The sequence below is a fragment of the Odontesthes bonariensis genome, chromosome 24 (genome assembly GCF_027942865.1).
Source record: "Odontesthes bonariensis isolate fOdoBon6 chromosome 24, fOdoBon6.hap1, whole genome shotgun sequence".
NCBI classification, from domain to species: Eukaryota; Metazoa; Chordata; class Actinopteri; order Atheriniformes; family Atherinopsidae; genus Odontesthes; species Odontesthes bonariensis.
The window spans coordinates 3080747-3099387 of NC_134529.1; the positions used below are offsets into that span (position 1 = coordinate 3080747).

General features: G+C 42.3%; 1 protein-coding gene across 3 annotated transcripts in view; it reads left to right on the forward strand.

The window, feature by feature from the left end:
* Nucleotides 1-18259, forward strand: part of filip1b (filamin A interacting protein 1b) — a 49040-nt gene extending 30781 nt beyond the window's left edge. Inside the window, exons 3-8 of one of the 3 annotated variants that reach the window (XM_075459318.1) lie at nt 4062-4238; nt 5783-5961; nt 10835-13526; nt 14321-14385; nt 15915-15972; nt 18138-18259. In XM_075459318.1, coding sequence (XP_075315433.1) covers nt 4062-4238; nt 5783-5961; nt 10835-13526; nt 14321-14385; nt 15915-15972; nt 18138-18146 — 3180 coding nt within the window. In that variant the 3' untranslated portion in view covers nt 18147-18259. Of the gene's footprint in view, nt 1-4061; nt 4239-5782; nt 5962-10834; nt 13527-14320; nt 14386-15914; nt 16386-18137 lie in introns of those variants that run through there. The other 2 variants (XM_075459319.1, XM_075459317.1) reach the window with 2 other exon arrangements.
* The last annotated feature ends 382 nt before the right edge of the window (nt 18260-18641 follow it).

Consider the following 18641-nt stretch of genomic DNA (forward strand, 5'->3'; position numbering starts at 1 on the left):
AGGATTAAAAAAAAAATAATCAGTTTTTGAAAGTTGAAGTGTAGCAGAAAAGTGTGGTTAGCTTAGCGTACTTATAAGCTAGCTTTAATGGCAATAACAGCTTGTTTACAGATTTCAGATACGTTTTCTTGGATTTTAGTCTTTCTTTCAAAGTCTTGAGTCGTATCGATAATGAGAAAATTAATGATTTCTTCAAAAGATATTTACACCTTTTTATCAAACTCTGCTTCTTCTTTTGAGTTTGGAACTCAAACAAGGTCAAGGTCAAGGTCACGTTTATTTATATAGCACCTTATAACAACCTGGGTTGACCAAAGTGCTTTACATAAATAAATAACAATAAAATTCAACAGATACATTTAACAAAGAAATTCAGAAGAAAAAAAACAGATGCAATGACAGGATTACAGCATCTATTGTTAACCAGCTCTGTGATCCTCCTCCTTTCCTGTTAGCGCTCTGTCTGCAGTCTCTGTCTGCCCGGATAGTCTTAAAGCTGAGCAGAGAGCTGTTAGAGCTGCTCCTGCAGCCAGGTCAGAAATAACAGGGCATCCCAGATTCATAGATTCATCTTTCTTCATAGCTTCACCTGCCAGTGATGTCACATTTCCCAAGACAGTCAGAAACGGTTCTTCCTCCTTTTTGTCTGTTTTGTTCCTGCTCTGCGTCCGCGGCATCTCCTCTCCAGCTCTTCTTCTGGATTACTCGGGCATTTGGAGATCTTAGTTGGCAGCTCCCCCATGCAAACAAACTCCCTGCTGACATGATTATGCATCGACAACAGCTGTAGAATAAAAAGTTAGTAACAGAAATCCAGAGATGGGACCAAGTCACACATGTGCAAGTCTCAAGTCTTAGCTTTCAAGTCTCAAGTAATTTTTTCTTGGGCAAGTCGAAGTCAAAGTCACCTTTTTATTGCAATTTTACCTGCAGAATCTGATCTTAATAAAGTGAAAACACAAAGATATAAGTAACTGTCAGTAAACATCATCGGCCAATGTGTCCAACCTGTCCACCCCGTATCATATCAAGCTAACGTTAGCTAACTACCGACTAGGCTAACAGGATAATATTAGCTAATTTGCAGACAGTTACTGGTCAGAATGGATCTTCAAATGACGAACAAAGTTGGAAGTTGTCGTCTGGCTGTCTGAGATGTTGATGCCGCATGTCTTGCACTGAGCTGTTCGTCTTTTACTGTCAAAATGGTGATTACGAAAGCCGAAGACAACGACTCTCGGTCCCGCTGACATGTTGATGCATATCTGATATGAGTTTATTCTCTCAAATAAACACTAAGGTATGTAGAGAGGGCATGGCTGATGGACAGGGTAGGGATCCAATCATGACGCCATTCTCAGCCTGCGCTCCTACCGGGTAATCAATGTTATTTTTTAAATTAATTTATCAATTTTATATTCAAACTGAGTCTCGAGTCTTTTATTTTTTGTCAAGTCAAGTCACAAGTCATCAAAACAGCGACTCGAGTCCCCATTTCTGCAGAAACGGTCCGTAATACGAGCTTAAACAAGCAGGGACGATCGCAATCACTTCAGATAGGATCAGCTGAGATGCGTTAAATCAAACGAGTCAAGACAAGAGGCAAAAGTAACAAAGGAGACTTCACAGCCTTTTAAAAGATAATAACCTTTGTTAGTGTGGAAACAGCCCACCAGCTGCAGCTGGCTTCCACTCAGATAATGGTTTTCTAATGGAAAGACATCCATAAACTTCCCTCCAGAGGGACGGGATGCCGCTGCCTCACCTTGTGTTTCCATCCTGCTCGTGTGTTTTGGGTGTGTTTGAATGTTTTCCATCAGTCAGAAAAATCCTCGACACGGAGCCACGTTTCAAACGGGAAGAGCCGCTTTTGTTCTGAATTATCTGGTTCATCCCTCGTCCAACAACTGCAGCTGCACAACACATTACAAGGAAAGATTTCAGCAAATAAATAGATAAAAGTTACCTAGTTCATCCAGAAAGGGAAATTCTAAGTTTCATGAATGATTGATAATCAGCAATGATCTCAGAGAAGTAGAAGTGTAGCTGCCCATCAACCTGGGAAGGGTTATAAGGCCATTTCAGCCTCTGCAGGCCTCAGTTAGCATGTTAAAGGTTAAAGGTCACTGATGTGGTGTCATTTCTTCCTCTCAGGTTGTCAGGACTATGTTGTTATTATAATCTCCTGATATGTAAAAGCTTATAAGTACTTTATTTTTCTCCTGACTGTACGTTCTCCCATGAATAAACCCTAAATCATCAATGAATGTTTCCTCCTGAGACCAACTGCTGCAATAAAACCTAAAATATATTTTTCAGCTGCACCGTCGATCCGTCCAAAATCTATTAAAAACCCATCAGTGAGCTTCACTGTTGCAGCAACCGACATGTTATTTCATTAACACTCCCTTCAGTTTGTTTTGCTGCCACAAATACTCATTGTGGACCAAATGTGGATTAATGCGCTGCTGAAAATAGTCCTCATCACCAAGTGCAGCCTCCTCTTGTTTTTCAATATTTGCTCAAATGACGACCGTTTCTTTTCAAAATTAAATCAACATTTTTTTGTTTCTTTTCAAAATTAAATCAACTTTTTTTTTTCAAAAGTAAATCAACATTTAAAAAAAAAATTCAAAATTAAATAGACATTTTTTGTTTGTTTCTTTTCAAAATTAAATAATTTTTTTTGTTTGGTTTTTTTTCCAAATTAAATCAGCATTTTTTGTTTGTTTCTTTTCAAAATTAAATCAACATTTTATTTATTTATTTTTCAAAATTAAATCAGCATTTTATTTATTTATTTATTTTACAAAATTAAATCAACATTTTTTGTTTGTTTTTTCAAAATTAAATCAACATTTTATTTATTTATTTATTTTTCAAAATGAAATCAGCATTTTCTTTTTTTTTTCAAAATGTGCATTTTTAACTCCCTTTAAAGTCGATTCATGGGCAGAAATTCACTTTGCAAATCACAGCCTTTGTCTTCCAGGGAAGTTTTTCTTGTGTAATGGTGTTTATGAGGGTAATAAAATTTGATTGGATTGTGATTGGGTGAAGCAGTCTTTGGGACTTTGTGTCACGGATGCTGAATGAGGGAAACAGTTCTCTCTGCTGGAGCGAACCTGGAAGAAGCAGCAAATATGTCATTCTCTCTGTGAAGGTAATTATCGAGGTAACATCTCGGACCCACACCGGTGGAGATGTCTGAAGATCTTTTCCCATTCAAGAGGATAAAACCTTTTCATTCAGTTAGACACTGTGTGGTGCGGAGCTTTGAGAACTTGAGCAACTGAAAGCCAACAATCTCATTGATTATTTAGTCTGCTGATACTGTGATTTAATCCATCATTCTACAGGATTTAGGTTGAACTGATCTGTGGTTTCATGTTTGTTCCAACAAATGTCTTCCAACCCGTCAAAGCTGTTGTTTTTGCATTGATAATAATTAAATAATTAATATTTTATATATTTTTTTACATTTTTATTTTATTATTTTATTTTATTATTATAATATATTTTTGTGTTTTATTGCACCAAACAGACCAGGCCAAATTCCTTGTGATGTGAAAATTACTTGGCAATAAAATCTTCTTTGATTCTGAAATAAATGAATATATGATAATAATTTAGAAAAACAAAAGCAGATCAATTTCAGATGAATATCAGGTCTGTTTTTGCAATGATAATAATTAAATAATTAATATATTTTTAATATTATTATTATTTTATTATTATTATGATTATTATTATTATTATTATTATATATTTTTTTGTTTTATTGCACCAAACAGACCAGGCCAAATTCCTTGTGATGTGAAAATTACTTGGCAATAAAATCTTTTCTGATTCTGGTTCTGATTCTGAAATAAATGAATATATGGTAACAATTTAGAAGAACAAAAGCAGATCCATTTCAGATGTTTTTGCATCTTTTTCTGCTGAATAATCAGTAAAGATGGACAAAACTGAATCCTGTTCGTAAAGCTTTTAAATTAAAGTGGTTCTATTCAAGTGTTCGAATGTGTGATTTATTAAAGCGTGGAACTGTGTCTCCTCAGGCCAGAGAGGACGTCATCGGCATGATAAAGACAGACAAAACCAGGCCGGAGTCTCTGGAGGCCTACTATGGCCTGGCCGGCCCCACCAAGCCCCTGCAGGCTCTGCAGAGGGACTCGCTGCTCGTCCAGAGCAGCGGCGGCAGCGCAGAGGACGTTTACGAGAAGCCCATGGCTGAGGTCAGTGAGGGATAAACAAGTCCTGCTGGTCATAAAATCCTCTGCAGGACAGTGTGAGGTATTTGCCACAGGAGTGAGGTGTGGTGTGCAGGTACAGCCAGATTTAACACACATGCAGAAGTCAAGGCATTGCAGGAAAACTTAAGGGCGGCGCCACGGACCACCCCTGTTTTATAGGCTTTTATTTTGTAAAAGTCTGTTGCTCACAGGCTTTTATTATTGTAAAAGTCTGTTGCTCACAGGCTTTTATTTTGTAAAAGTCTTTTGCTCACAGGCTTTTATTTTGTAAAAGTCTGTTGCTCACAGGCTTTTATTTTGTAAAAGTCTGTTGCTCACAGGCTTTTATTATTGTAAAAGTCTGTTGCTCACAGGCTTTTATTTTGTAAAAGTCTTTTGCTCACAGGCTTTTATTTTGTAAAAGTCTGTTGCTCACAGGCTTTTATTTTGTAAAAGTCTGCTGCTCACAGGCTTTTATTTTGTAAAAGTCTGTTGCTCACAGGCTTTTATTTTGTAAAAGTCTGTTGCTCACAGGCTTCTTTTATTTTGTAAAAGGCTGTTGCTCACAGGCTTTTATTCTGTAAAAGTATGTTGCTCACAGGCTTTTATTATTGTAAATGTCTGTTGCTCACAGGCTTTTATTTTGTAAAAGTCTGTTGCTCACAGGCTTTTATTCTGTAAAAGTATGTTGCTCACAGGCTTTTATTATTGTAAATGTCTGTTGCTCACAGGCTTTTATTTTGTAAAAGTCTGTTGCTGTCTGCTGCGGAACCGGAAAAGAAATATATATATTTTTGTTATTTTATAACAGTATATTACTGTTTTTTGGATTACAGTATATGACCGTAGAATAATGGTAGGTGTTATTAGTTAGTTATTTTAGTTATTTTACAGTATAATATTGTTTTTTGGATTACAGTACATGACGGTAGGATAACTGTGTTTTAGTAATTTTACAGCGCATCTACCGTAATTTATTTAACAGTATAATAACGTATTTTGGATTTGGACAGCAATTCATTACAAATACTGTTTTATGCTGTTAAATTACAGTTATCTACTGGTATTGTAAAATGACTGATTTAACTGTTCATTTCCATGTGAGGGATGAATATTCAACAGTATTTTACAATTATTGTCAAATACAGTCGGATACCGTTGTAAATCCACCGTAAATATACAGCAATTCGTAAATTCAGGTCATAAAAGTTCAGATAAATGTACTTTATACCAAACAATAAACCTTTTCCTGTAAAAACAACTTCTCAACATTGATTTGATTTGATTTAGCTGAGTTTAAAGAGAAGGGAGCTGCAACAGATGAGCCAGAAATAATGCTCACTGAAGTCTGGAGAATGTCCCAGAGTAAAAAAGGCCGAACAAATGAGCGTGAAGATGTTTGAATGAAGCTCGAAATGTGTGGAGAGTCTCCCCGTCCGGCACGATGTGAGCGTAACCACAGCTAATGCTCTGGGATGCTGTGTGGGCAGATGTGGGCAGATGTGTGACATGCTGTTAGTAACCAGTGCTGACGTGTTCCCCCTCAGTTGGACCGTCTGGAGGACAAGCAGAAGGAGACGTACAGACGGATGCTGGAGCAGCTGCTGCTGGCGGAGAAATGTCACCGGCGCACCGTCATGGAGCTCGACAACGAGAAGCGCAAACACGCCGACTTCATGACCAAGAGCGACGACTTCACCAACCTGCTGGAGCAGGAGCGGGAGAGGTGAGGGCCGAGCGGCATGCATGCCTGCTGTGAGTCTTACTCTGGTCCTGCAGCAGGTTCCTGCTTTCTGCAGGAAAAAAGTCTCACAAAGGAAACAGCTGGCCATGTTTCTCATCTCTCAGAGTTCAGCTGCTCTCAACTCCGAGCCGGCTGGTTCCTGCTCTTTAAAATCAGCTGAAACAATTCGCCGTTTCATCGTTAAAAACAATCAGGGACTAATCCAGCTGTGGCGCCACAGGAACCCGCGTCTGCAATAAGCTAAAAATGTGTGTGTTCTGTCACGCCCATGGGATTTTCCCCATGTTTTTAGCTTTTTTATGTCTTGGTTTTTGAGTTCAAGCCTGTGTTCGAAACCGCATACTTCTCCTACTACTCATACTAACTTTAACTTTTTATAAGTTCCCGGATGCATACTAGATTCTCTGAAATGTTGGGTATGCATCATGAGGTTCCTACTCATACTCAAACTACCCAAGATGCAACGTAACGTGACGTCGCCGATCGTCATTTCCTGTCAAAACGGCAGCTTCAAGCTAGCTACAACGAGGGTAGGTTCACTTCCTGTTTTCAAAACAAAAGCACCAATTGTATGGTAATGGCTTTCCCTATGATAAAAGGCAACAGGTATTTTATTTTGTGAAAATAACCGGAAGTGCGTTGCTCACTGCGGCTAGCTTTAGTAGCGCCGCATTCGTGGGAACAAAATTGTAAACAGCCGGTATTTTGTCAGGTTTTCAACACGTTGGGGATCTAAACGACTACTTTCTCGCCTGAAAATGTTTCAAATGTTGCTAAAGTTTACAGAGTTTAGAGCTTAAGGGAAATCAGCTTCAGGCCGGCTGATTTCGGCTCGGGCAGGAGCGAAATGCATTGTGGGTAAACGCTCTGCATACTGTCTGATCGATGAGTATGTAGTTTGTGGTATGCGGTTTCGAACACAGCCATGTCTTGTATTGAGTTTACCTTTGTCTTCCCCACAGTTTCTGTTTGCTCATTAGTTTCACTCACATCACCTGTTCATTGTCCCCAGCTGCACTCAGTCACCAATCACTCCAGTTCCCTATTTAGTTTCCAGGCTCCCCTTTCATTTCGGTGAAATCCTTTCCTTGATTTTCACCCCTTCATGTCACGTCAAGTTACGGCCTTAAAGTTAAGTGTCTTTTTCATGTCAAGTCTTCTGTTTTGTCACTGTTACATTAATGTCTTTGACCCTCAGTTTAGCATTGTTATCCGGGGGGGGATCTGCTGCAACATAAACGGTGTTGGATTCCAAACTGTCCGATGATATCTTTCCTCAACCTAAACCTCATCATTCAGAGTAAAACTGGACGTGCGCTGAAAGTGAACGTGAAAAGGTGGATTTCCCTGATTAATCGCATTTGTACGCAGAATCCAAAAATGAATCCAAAAGTAGTGTATAGCTTTTAGCATTTAGCTTTATTTTAAATGTGCTGCCATATGAATGAAAGTGCCATAACATTTGTTGTGCAAACACACTTTTAACATCAGCATCTTTCTGTAGTTTTTATGTAGAAGCCTCGCTCCACTGTCTGTTTCCTTGAATGACTTGCTGCTATCAGTTGTGTGTTTTGCCTTTAAGTGATATTTTAGACTGGAACTACTACGCTGAGAAGACAATTCAACTTGGCAGTGTTTACAGATGACTTTGGTTCTGTCGACTCCGCCGTCTGGAAGAACTTTAACATGAAAATGGCCGAGTAAAAGTTCCGTACCCTTCTCCATGTTTGGTGGATCCGCCGATTACTTTCTTTTCCTGTTCCACAGCAGCAGACTTTTACAAAATAAAAGCCTGTGAGCAACAGACTTTTACAAAAATAAATAATAAAACAGGGGTGCTGCGTGTCGTTCCCCCTCTCTCTGCCCCCTGCTTCCTGTCTTTCTGAACTTTCCATTAAAGGAACAAAAGCCCCAAAAAATAATCGGAAAAAAAAAAGCATACGTTAACGCACGATAAATATATTTATCGGCGTTATATATAATATAAATAATTAACGAGTTAACGCGATAACTCGCCCAGCCCTAATTTTAATCTGATGCATCAGAATGTTTTTCCAACTTTTAACGCGGCAGATTTGTGGCTGTGTGACCTTTGGTGTCGAATACTGACGTTTAGCTGTTTTAGAGGCCTGCTGGTCCATCACTTTGGTTCTGACTGATCAGATCTTTACAACTGTTGCATGGACAGAACTATCAAACCTTGTCAGAAGCTGCCTCGTCCCATGTGTGAAGAGCATCTGCAGTAAAAAATGAAGGCGTTGAACAGCCGGTGCATCAGCAGGAACTCTGCACGGCTCATATTCGGCTCATTCGGAAACCTTTTACAATGCAAAGCTCTGATCTCACACACCGAAACCAAAACTCCCTCTTTTCATTGTTATCTCGTTGCTATGGAAACGTGGCCGAACTGCAAAAAATGGGCAGCAGAAAAAAAACTGGAGAATCTTTCTAGGTAAAAAACGAAGACGACGGAGGAGACCTGCTTGAATTTGACTGCATTGTTGCATCAGACCCGCCGTGTAAATTTCCACAAGAAAACCAGAAGAGTTGGACTGAGGACGTGAACTCCTCCGCCTCCTCCGTGCTCCTCAAACAGAAGGTGGATGACATCATCACACAGCAGAGCACCTTCCTCATTGTCTCCTGATCACATGCTTGGAATATGACGGCCGTTTCCCTGCAGAGGAGGGCTCCTTCCTTCACCCCCTGTCCCACAACACTCAGCTCTAAAAACACTCTCAGATATGGATCCAGCTGACCTGCATCCCGACCTGTTGGTGAGTTGAGCAGAATGTGAGGAGAATGAGCTGTTTTTGATCTAAGCTGGTCGGCGCTGAGGTGTTTTTGCACATGAAACGGCTGCAGACTCCCGCAGAGACGAGTTAAACATCCACAAACGGCAAGAGGAACGGTCACAACTCTGTTGGTCACACAGCGCCTCCTGTTACCGATTTATTTCTGGATCCGCAGCAGATCTAAAACTGTGAAAGGATAAAAATCATAATAATAACAGAATTAGTTTTTGTTGTTATTATTTCTTTCATTTTTTTAAAAAGTTTTCAGAGGCGGTGAAATCAGCACGGAGACATGAGAGGGCTTTTTGGAGTAAATGTTTAAGCTTGAGAGGAATTTCTAAAGTGGAATGAACTGCAGGAAGGAGTCTGAAAACAAGAAATATCAATAATTAAGCAGCATTCCGATGAGTCTGAGGTCCTTCCAAAGCTGTTGAACGTTTGTACGCTCATTACATCAGATGTTTACAACTCTCTGTCTGAATGTGATTGTAGAAAAGATTTGGGACACACTCAGAGTCAGAGTTCAGGCCGTGTTCTGTCCTTACAAAACAAAAAAACTGTTATTTAAAGGATTTTATGTTGTCTCACGTCCACGTTTTAGAGGCTCAACACTTGTGTCAGAATGAGTTAATCTAATCTTGAATAGAAGTTTTGTTTTTTCTTTTTATTCTAAGTGGGCTGAAGAATTTAGGAGTCGTCAGTGTTTATCTCAGAGATGGCGGACGATAAGGCCCGGTCACACATGTCCTCCACGGGCATATCGCGGCCGAATCACGGCCAAAACTGTCTGCCCGTGAAGCAGATGCTGTTGGACGCTTTGAGGTCGCGATTGAGACGTGATACAGCCGTACTTCACCCGTCGTTACACGCGGTTGGCCGCGCGAAAAAGTTTTGGGCTGCCCAAAACTTTAGACCGCGGGTAATCGCGGGCGGTACACGTTGTACACACGCGGTAAAGACGCGGTACAGACGCGGAACGAACGTGCTGGGACGTGCTACGGCCGCGGTTAAGACGTGGTTACACGCGGTAGGATCAGCGGGTAATCGCGGGTGGAGCACGGTCATAACACGTTTGTTCCGCGTCTGTACCGCGTTGTTATCACGTGCATTAGCGTGTGTACCGCGTGTAAGCACGGACAAACGCCTTTCTCCGCGATTTGCCGAGCATTCGTCAGTTGTGCTCCAGACGTCAAGGGGTGAACATGGATCCCCGTCACAGTAATGACCTCGTCTTGCTGCTCCAGCAGCATCAGAACCAAGTGTTACAGATCCAGACTCCTGCCTTGGGCTTCTTGGCGGCCTCCACTGGCACTGGGCTGCCTTCATCTGCTGCCTTCGCCCTCGGCTTCTTGCTCGCACGCTGCTTCTTCTTCGGTGCCATCTTCACGGGACTGTGTCTTGAGCGGTTATGATTTCTACAGCCCGGTTCGGCTGCTTTATTATACCCGTGGTAGGCCGCGGTACCGCCGCGCTTCACCCGCGATAAGGACGCGGAACAGTCGCCGGCGTCTGTTCCGCGGGCATACCACAGGTAAACCGCGGGTAAGCCAATTTTGCACATTTTCCACAGCGTCTGCTTCACGGGCAGAAATTTTTGGCCGTGATTCGGCCGCGATATGCCCGTGGAGGGATGTGTGACCGGGCCTATAAGGGAGCTAAACCTGCTCAAACTCTGGCTTCATTAGCTGTTAGCTTAGCTCCTCCATGATTAACAGAACAAAAAAACCCAAAATCAAACTGTCAACCTCCTTCCACTGAAAGAGTTACGCTTCACGACATTTAGGCTCTTGTTTGTCCTCAGCAGGTTCCGTTGGGATTGTGTTTTTCTTCTAGGTTTTGGTTGAATAGTATTACTTTTCTTTTCCAATAAATAACCATTTAACATCACTCATCAGTTCTCATTGTTTTATTTCCTCAGCTTTATTGTTACCCCGGGATCTGAACCCGGGACCTCTCGCATAAATTTAGATCTTGAAGTATTGTGATCTACGTTGAAACAGTCTGTTGAGAAGGTTTGATGTTAACCTCCGCCCACGTTTTGCATCTCTTCTGTTTCCCAGACTCAAAAGGCTGTTGGAGCAGGAGAAGGCCTACCAGGCTCGTAAGGACAAGGACCACAGCAAGCGTCTGGAGAAGGTCCGGGCTGAGCTGGTCAAGCTCAAGTCGTTCGCGCTGATGTTGGTGGACGAGAGGCAGCTGCACATCGAGCAGATCGACCAGCAGAGCCTGAAGATACAAGACCTGACTCAGAAGCTGCAGGAAAAAGAGCAGCGACTGGCAGCCGCGAGTGACGCCGCCAAGGACAACGACCAGAAGGTCCTGAAGCTGGAGGCCGAGCTGGAGCACCAGCAGGCAAAGTTCACGCAGAAGCAGGAGGAGATGGCCGCAAAGCTGGCCAAGCAGGAGTCCCAAAGCCAGCAGCTGAGGCTGAAGCTGGCCGGGCTCACACACAAGATGGAAGAGCTGGAGGAGAGCAACAAAGAGCTGCAGAAATCAGACCAAGACCTGCTGGAGCTGAGGGAGAAGATCAAGACGGGAGAATGCGGAAACTCTTCCCTGATGAGCGAGCTGGAGAACCTGCGAAAGAAAGTGCTGGAAATGGAGGGAAAGGACGAGGAGATTGTGAAAATGGAGACTCAGTGCAGGGAGCTGAGGAAGAGGCTGAAGGACGAGGAGAGCCACAGCAAGGAGCTGAAGCTGGAGGTGGACAAGCTCCAGAAGAGGATGGCCGAGCTGGAGAAACTGGAGGGGTCCTTCAATAAGAGCAAAAAGGAGTGCTCGCAGCTGCATAGCAACCTGGAGAAGGAGAGGAGGGTGGTGAAGGATCTGGCTGGAGAGCTGGAGAGGGTGAAGAGCCAGCTGAAGGAGCTGGAGTCCTCAGAGACGAAGTTTGCAAAGGCAGAAATGGTCCTCAAAGATGATCTGATGAAGCTGAAATCCTTCACGGTCATACTGGTGGACGAGAGGAAAAACTTAGCCGAGAGATTCAAGCAGGAGAAGCAGAAAGGCGACGATCTGAGCAAGATGCTGATCGTGGAGCAGGGCAAGGTCACGGAGGTCACGGAGAAGCTGATCGAGGAGAGCAAAAAGCTTTTCAAGTTCAAGTCCGAGATGGAGATCCAGCTGACGAGTCTGTCCAAGGAGAAGGAGGAGCTGAGAAACGAACTGGCAGGGGAGGAGGAAAAGTGCAGGGAGCTAAATAAGAAGCTAACGGGGATGAAAGTGAGAATAAACGGATTGGAGGAGACGGAGAGGGAAATGCACAGAAAGTGGGAGAGGAATCCAGATCAGGACAACAAAGTGAAAGAGCTCACACAGGAAATCGAGAGGCTGAAAAGCCGGCTGAAGAAACTGGAGGTGGTGGAGGGAGATTTAATGAAAACCGAGGACGAGTACGACCTCCTGGAGAAGAAGTTCAGGACCGAGCAGGACAGAGCGAACGCCCTCTCCAAGATGGTGGACGAGATGAAAGGTCAGATCGCCAGAAACAAAGCCATCGAGAAAGGCGAAGCCTCGAGTCCGGAGGCCGAGCTGAGAGCTCGCTGCAAGGCGGAGGAGGCGAAGACCCGAGAGCTGCGGGCGGAGGTTCAGGCCCTGAAGGAGAAGATCCACGAGCTCATGAACAAGGAGGACCAGCTGTCCCAGCTGAAGGCGGACTTCTCCGTGCTCCAGCAGAGGTTTGTAGAGGAAGGGGAGAAGAAGAAGAGCATGAGTCAGGAAATGGACAGCTTGACCACGGAGCTGGAGGCCACCAAGCGCTACAGCCGGGCTCTGAGGCCCAGCATGAACGGCAGGAGGATGATGGACGCCCCGGTGACCTCCACGGCGGTCCAGACGGACGTGGTCACCAACGGCGAGGACGACACCGCCGCAGGGTTCATCCGGAAATCCTTCCTGGAGGAGAACCACCTAATGAGCAACCTCAGACAGCAGGGTCTGAAGAAGGCGCCGGTTCTGGATCGGTACCCGCAGGCATCAGCAGAACTCGGGGGCAGAAAGTCCTCCATCCCATGGATGAAGAAGAAGGAGGCCATCACCCTGACTCGCTCTGGGCCCGGAACGATGTCCCAGAAGGCCGGCCAGCCGCTCCACATCCGCGTGACCCCCGACCACGAGAACAGCACCGCCACCTTGGAGATCACCAGCCCGCGAGCTGAGGACTTCTTCTCCAGCACCACCATCATCCCTACTCTGGGTTTCCAAAAACCTCGGATCACAATCGTCCCCAAGCCCACGACCGTGACCACAAAGACCAAAGGAAGCGACCCGGTGGGGGGTCCGGATCGAGGCAAGTCTCCCGTCACCATAACCACCATCTCCAGGGCGAAGAGTCCAGAGAAGAGTCAGGCTGGCCTTCAGTCGCCGGTGTCCATCATCACGGTCAGCGCCACTCCGGTAGCAGAGGCGTGCGCTTCTTGTGACCCCCACACCGTGATCAAGGTGACCCCGGAGAGGCAGCCCGAGCCGGCGCCGGTCCCTAAATACAACGGCAACAACATCATCACGACGGAGGACAACAAGATCCACATCCACCTGGGTTCCCAGTACAAGAGGCCCGCTGAGGTCTGCGGCGGTCCCGCGTTGACCCTCAGATCCGTGGGGCTGAGCTCAGAGAACAGGGAAATGTCGACCGGGACCGTCCTCCGTTCCCCACGCCAACCCTCAGTGGCGAGGACCACCCAGAGCAAAATGACCAGCAGCATAACCATCACCCCCATCAGCTCTGCGGCCTCCAGGCCGACGCAGTCTGTGGTGAGTTATGTCCATCCGACAGAGCCAAAGTTCCTGTGGAAGTTTTTCTGTGCCATCAGAGTTTGAATATGAATTACTTGATTGTTTTTTTTTTTTTAAAGCATCAAAATCAGACAGTGTAAAAAAAATTTATTTCTAAAAACAAAAATCAGTGGAAAAAAATTCAACATCTAAAAATTCAGTGGAAAAAAATTCAACTTAAAAAAATTAAACTGAAAAAGAATTCAATGGAAAAAAATTCAACAGAAAAAGAATCCAATGGAAAAGAATTCAATGGAAAAAAATTCAACTTCAAAAAATTCAGTGGAAAAAAATTCAACTGAAAAAGAATTCAATGGGAAAAAATTCAATGGAAAAAAATTCAACTGAAAAAGAATTCAATGGGAAAAAATTCAATGGAAAAAAATTCAGTGGAAAAAAATTCAACAGAAAAAGAATTCAGTGGAAAAAAATTCAACTTAAAAAAATTAAACTGAAAAAGAATTCAATGGAAAAAAATTCAACTTCAAAAAGTGGAAAAAGAACCAGAGTCAACAGGGAGAAGCAATTGATGAATTGAGACAGGGATCGATTTTTTTTTTTTTAATGTTGAATTTTTTTTATACTGATTTTTGTTTTTAGAAATTGATTTTTTTTTTTTTTTGTTGGTTTTTCAAATTCAATGTCTGATTTTGATGCTGTAAAAATTCAACATTAGTAATTCATTTTCAAACTCTGATGACAGAAAAACCTCCATGAGTTCCCTTTGTTTACAGAGAACATGTCTGAATGGTGTCTGATCTTTTATGTTGCAGCTGCTTCTGAAATGTTACAAAATGAAATCAGACGGGGTGTGCTTCCTAGATAGCACTCTCTCCAGGTATCAGACGACAGGTTTGAAAAGATACTAACGAGCACTGGAATGATCTGCCATGCACTGAATCCTCTCTGTGAGTCTCAGAGAGACAAACGCACATTTGCCAACTGACAGAATCCCTCAGTCAGCACTTCTGAGCACAGATAAACATCCCTGTTCAAAGTTGGTGTGAATACTGACAGTAAGCAGGGCTTTGGTGACGTTCAGCTTAAAGCTGCTATTTGTAAAAAATACAGAGAAAGTCAAGACCAACAACCAAAGTAGATAGAAGGAAGAGGACCAAATAATATTATGATAGCCCTCCTGGAACACGATGCTAAGCTAAGTTAATTAACTTGATCCTGAGTTCCTCAATAAAATCTTGAGCTTAGGGCTGGGTAACGATTAAAATGTTTAATCTAATTAATCACATGATTTCCCTGATTAATCCCGATTAATCTCATTTGTACGCAGAATCCAGAAATGAATCCAAAAGTAGCGTATAGCTTTTAGCATTTAGTTTTATTTTAAATGTGCTGCCATATGAATGAAAGTGCCATAACATTTGTTGTGCAAACACACTTTTAACATCAGCATCTTTCTGTAGTTTTTATGTAGAAGCCTCGCTCCACTGTCTGTTTCCTTGAATGACTTGCTGCTATCAGTTGTGTGTTTTGCCTTTAAGTGATATTTTAGACTGGAACTACTACGCTGAGAAGACAATTCAACTTGGCAGTGTTTACAGATGACTTTGGTTCTGTCGACTCCGCCGTCTGGAAGAACTTTAAAATGAAAATGGCCGAGTAAAAGTTCCGTACCCTTCTCCATGTTTGGTGGATCCGCCGATTACTTTCTTTTCCTGTTCCACAGCAGACAGCAGCAGACTTTTACAAAATAAAAGCCTGTGAGCAACAGACTTTTACAAAATAAAAGCCTGTGAGCAACAGACTTTTACAGAATAAAAGCCTGTGAGCAGCAGACTTTTACAAAATAAAAGCCTGTGAGTAACAGACTTTTACAGAATAAAAGCCTGTGAGCAGCAGACTTTTACAAAATAAAAGCCAGTGAGCAGCAGACTTTTGTGCTGCGTGTTGTTCCCCCTCTCTCTGCCCCCTGCTTCCTGTCTCTCTGAACTTTCCATTAAAGGCACAAAAGCACCAAAAAATGAAAAACCTGCGTTGATGCGGGATAAAATATTTATCGACGTTAAATAATTAACGAGTTAACTCGCCCAGTCCTGCTCTTTCCTCCAAAAACGAGGTTCTCAGGGGAGATATTTTACCCAAATGAAACGATGAATTTAGGGAGGAAGTACTTTTCTCCTCAGCTGGAACGTTCCTGATTGGTTCAGTATTTCCAGCATCTTATTTCCATCTGTCAGGTTTCATCTCACCGTGACCGTTTGGATGCTTTTTCTCTCAAATGTTCACATCACTGACATCACTCATCTCCACAAAAAGCTTCACAGCAGATGGTAAAAGTCTCTGATCCCGGTCCTCTGCTGTGTCCGGTGTCATTGACTATTACATTTCATCCTTTTCATTTTTCTCCAGCCCAGCTCGGATGTGCAGGCAGGTCGGAGCGGAGCCACACGGATCCCGGTGTCGAAAGGTATGAAACCCAACGGGAAGGCGGTTCTGGGCGTGTCCACGGTCACAAAGTTAGAGGGCCAGGCGGTGAAAATCGAGCTGAGGAAGTCCACGCCGTGCGGCTCCGCCTCCGCAGCAGGAGGCAAGAGCTGAGGGGGTTGCCATGGCAACCGCCGACAACATCCTGACAAATATTTATAGCCTGTGTACCGTCTTCTGCTGGGACTCTGTGTGTGTTACGGTGCCTTTTTAGATCCGTGAATTCCCCACCAACACCTTCACTTTGCTCAGTGTTTGCAGGAGATGTTTGAACCAGCTGAGGGGCGGATTCAGCTTTAAGCTCTGCTGATTAACTCCATCAGCTTCAGACTTTTAATCTCATCGCTGCATGTGTTTATTTCACTGTGAATCAAAATAAAAAACTATTTATCTCCAGTGTGGTGTTTGCTTCGTAGCTCCGGTCTGCTGTCTGTGACGTTAACCCATCGGCTGCTCAACAATCTGTGCAGATCAATGTTAAATTCAACATGTTTATCCCACGGCCTGAGTGAACACATTCCATTAAAGGTGCAGAAACGTATTTGTTACAACATCACCAGAGATTTATCTCATTAAAACTCTGCTTTTATTAGTTTTAACCGCTTTCCTAAGCATGTTTACCTTGGAATTAACTGTTTATATCTATTACCCGACATAACAAAATCCATCAACTAGCACCACCTCGTACGCCGAGGGGTCATATTACCACACTGGAAAAAATGCCCCTACAAAAATAAGTGAAAAAACCCAACAAAAGACGTTTTTGCTTGAAATAAGCAAAAAAATCTGCCAATGGAACTAGTGAAAATCGGCTTGTCAAGATTTCTTGAAATAAGATGTGATATTTAGGACTTTTGAGTTAAAAGTGATCTGGAAATTAGCTTAAAAACCTCTTCAAATGTAAAAAAAAAAGCTTGTTTCATATGATATATGACTCAAAACAATTTCTTTTCAAGACTTTTTCATTTAACAAGATATTCCAGATGTATTGTATTAAAATAAGTCCCTATATCTGGCTGAAATAGTACTTGTTAGGCAGTTGTGTCTTATATCAAGTGTAATGAGATACTCAATGAGACAAATATACTTGGTAAGATTTAGATTTTTTCCAGTGCATAGAAGAAGAAGAAGAAGAAGAAGAATACGGTTCAGAGTGCAATGGAGAAGAGGAATGTGGAGGAATCAGTGGCCGTGTTGCTTATTATGAGCGACTTTAGACTCAAAAGTCATTTTAGAAATGTTGAGAATGTGAAGATACGTAACGTGTTGCATGCTGGGACGTTGGCGCTGTCTCTTAAGGAACGCTTTCCTCACTTAATGCTCTCAGATCCATTTTAGAACATTGTTGCCTAATTAGATTTAGTTTAATTTGGCTTAAAGTGGCTAAAAGTGGCTAATTTATGAAAGTAAAGTCAGTTGTTTACTTTAAAGTACTTAAAATAAACAAATTATAACAGTTCCAAATACATTCTTGCTGGTGAGCAGTGGATTCGATCTGTTCCTAAACTGATAATAAAGATGCGTTTTTAACAGCAGCTCATCGGATATTTACGGAAGCATATTGCTGCCACTCTACGAAATAAAAAGAGGCTCAGTATCACGTAATTACGTGAAAGGTTTATTGTTATAACAATATCTTTTTCACGTTTTAACAATATATTTATCACGTTATAACAGGATATTATCACGTTATTTCAAGATGAGATATTTTCACGTTATAACGTGATAAATATATTGTTATAACAATAAACTTTTCATGTAATTACATGATACTGAGCCTCCTTTTTTTTCATAGTGGCAGCAATACGCTTCCGTAGATATTTGTCGTTTAGCCCTTTTTTTTTTTTTTTTTACTTTCAGCAGATTGATGTGTTTTTAACATTTAGTTATGAGGATTTTACAGACAAAAGACAACCTCAGAGCAACAAAATGGCGTCCAACCAAACACGACATGGTGATTAAGCAACATGATGACGACTCAGGAAACATTATTGACTGAGTAGGACAGAGAAATATGGCTAAAAAAAATCTTGTGATATTAAACTACTTCTTCCAAAGTAGTTTAAATAGTTAAAGATGCTCGTTGAGCATCTTAAATGTGAGTTTCTGTTGATAACATGCCTTTCACCTGTGTATTTTCCACCCCAGGCCCACTGAAGGATGCTGCAGCAGCAAACAGCCGCCGCTGAGATGTGACGATGACTTTCTGTTCCTCAGGAATTCATCAACAAACACTCTGGCACAACAATAATAACATCTGCGTTGCTAAATGAGTGAATCAACACCAGTTTTATTAAACACAAAGTACACAATCAGTAAGTTATTTTCTATCTGAAACGACCACACAATGTGAAACGTTGTTTGAAATAACTGGCGACTGATGTCCCGGTTAATAGATGAAATGATTCTAATCAGAAAACAGTAGCTCGATGGCCTCCTCCTGTGTGTGTTAACCGATAAAAAAGCTAAATGTTTATGGGATTTATTCAAGCTGTTCATCAGGGTTGAATAAAGGTTGAGCTTTTGTTGATGACATGCAGGTTTAAAGTGTATTTAAGTCATATAATACACATTTGTGCAGATCTAAACACCCTCATACGTTTCTCACTCTGTTTACCTAATATTCTGCATATTATTATTATAAATAATAAT